Genomic DNA, 1,510 nt, shown 5'->3' with positions numbered 1-1,510 from the left:
ATTGATACTATTGTTATGTCTTGTCTCAGGCGGCGGTAGGGGTGTCAACAGTTAAATGCGCAGAACAGAAGTGGTGACAGGAGTGCAGGGTTTTGCAAAGCGGTACATGCCCATACAGATAGCTTCTGTTTGTTCGTAAGTCTCATTTCAGACAGAGAGTGGCCCAGAGCCTTCCCCTCGTTGGCTGGGGTGAAGTGATTTGACACGGTACAAACATGTGCAGCATGCAGCTGTGATACTAGCCCCACTTCGCATTCGGTATTGTTATTGTGTATGTTATTATCGCAGAGCATACCATACCCGTCAGTGGTACCCACGTCTTCCGCTTCCTTCCCGTCGTTCTCAACACACAAATCAACTATACAGACACCACACCACTACACTCGTGATCGATTCTAAACTATTCTGAAACACTCTCCTACAGAATACCTAGACTACCATACAAACACACCTATCTTGTCAGTAGTACCCATGTCTTGCTCCTCTTCCTCCTCTTCCTCATCGCTCAGGTCATCTGCGGCCCTCTTCGGCAGAGACGGGTGCAGAGTGTGGCGCAGGTTGCGCGTCACTAGCTCTCGCAGCACGGGCGGCAGGTCTGTGGTGCTGGGCACATGCAACACATGCTCGGGCCGATTGCGGTACTGCAGTTAACGTAAACGGAATCAGATTCAGACCAAGCTACACTATGGAATGTACAAAGATGAACTGAATGTGAACGTAACGGGATCAGATTCAGACTGAGATACAATACGGAATGTACTATGGTGAACTGTTTGTTGTACTCAGATGTATGGGGACGGTGTGGTGTCTGCCGTTTGCTTCCGAGTAGAAATCAAATGCTAGACTGTCATTGCATTGCAAACGTATGAGGGAGTAGCTGAGTTCTGTACTCACCACATACACTAATAAATAAACACATATGAACGATTGAGATAAGAGCGTTAGCCTACACCACGAGCACCGAAAGGAAGGACTGGTAACGATAGCTGCAATAGTATACGGAAAACATTGCACATAACATTACCACAGCAACACGTGACACACGATATTACCACAGCCACACGTGACACATGACATTACCACAGCCACACATGACACATGACATTACCACAGCCACACGTGACACTTGACATTACCACAGCCACACGTGACACATAATATTACTACAGGCGTGTTAGCGCAGTAAGACACACCTCCAAATCAGCGGCCTGTCGTCCTTTGCGCGTGTAGGGAACCATTTGATCGGTGGGGTCGGTGTTGATCAGCTCAGACACGTCATTCAGGTTAGTGCGCATCTGCTCGGCAGACAGCACTGTTTCCTCGTCAAAGATAACACCCTGGGTTTTAGGTTTAGGGTTTTAGGGGTTTAGGTTTTGTAGGTCACACCACGCGTGCCGAAGTGCAAATGTTGGCGTTCATGTGTGGATATGCACAACTTTGTGTGCGAGGGTGTACCGGTGAGTGTGTATATGTGTAGATATCGATACATACCACATACATATATAGATGC

At 47.8% G+C, this 1,510-nt stretch overlaps 1 protein-coding gene across 1 annotated transcript; it reads right to left on the bottom strand.

Moving 5' to 3' along the window:
• Positions 1–451: 451 nt before the first annotated feature.
• On the bottom strand, positions 452–641 carry SARC_15955 (hypothetical protein; the record flags this gene model as incomplete). Its single annotated transcript, XM_014289934.1, has 1 exon — positions 452–641. A coding segment is annotated over one exon (190 nt), but the record flags the coding sequence as incomplete, so codon positions are not given.
• Between the last annotated feature and the right edge of the window lie 869 nt (positions 642–1,510).

Source organism: Sphaeroforma arctica (assembly GCF_001186125.1).
Source record: "Sphaeroforma arctica JP610 unplaced genomic scaffold supercont1.7070, whole genome shotgun sequence".
Lineage (NCBI taxonomy): Eukaryota > Ichthyosporea > Ichthyophonida > Sphaeroforma > Sphaeroforma arctica.
Note: the sequence above shows the minus strand (reverse complement) of the source record. Positions and strands in the feature narration are given on the sequence as shown.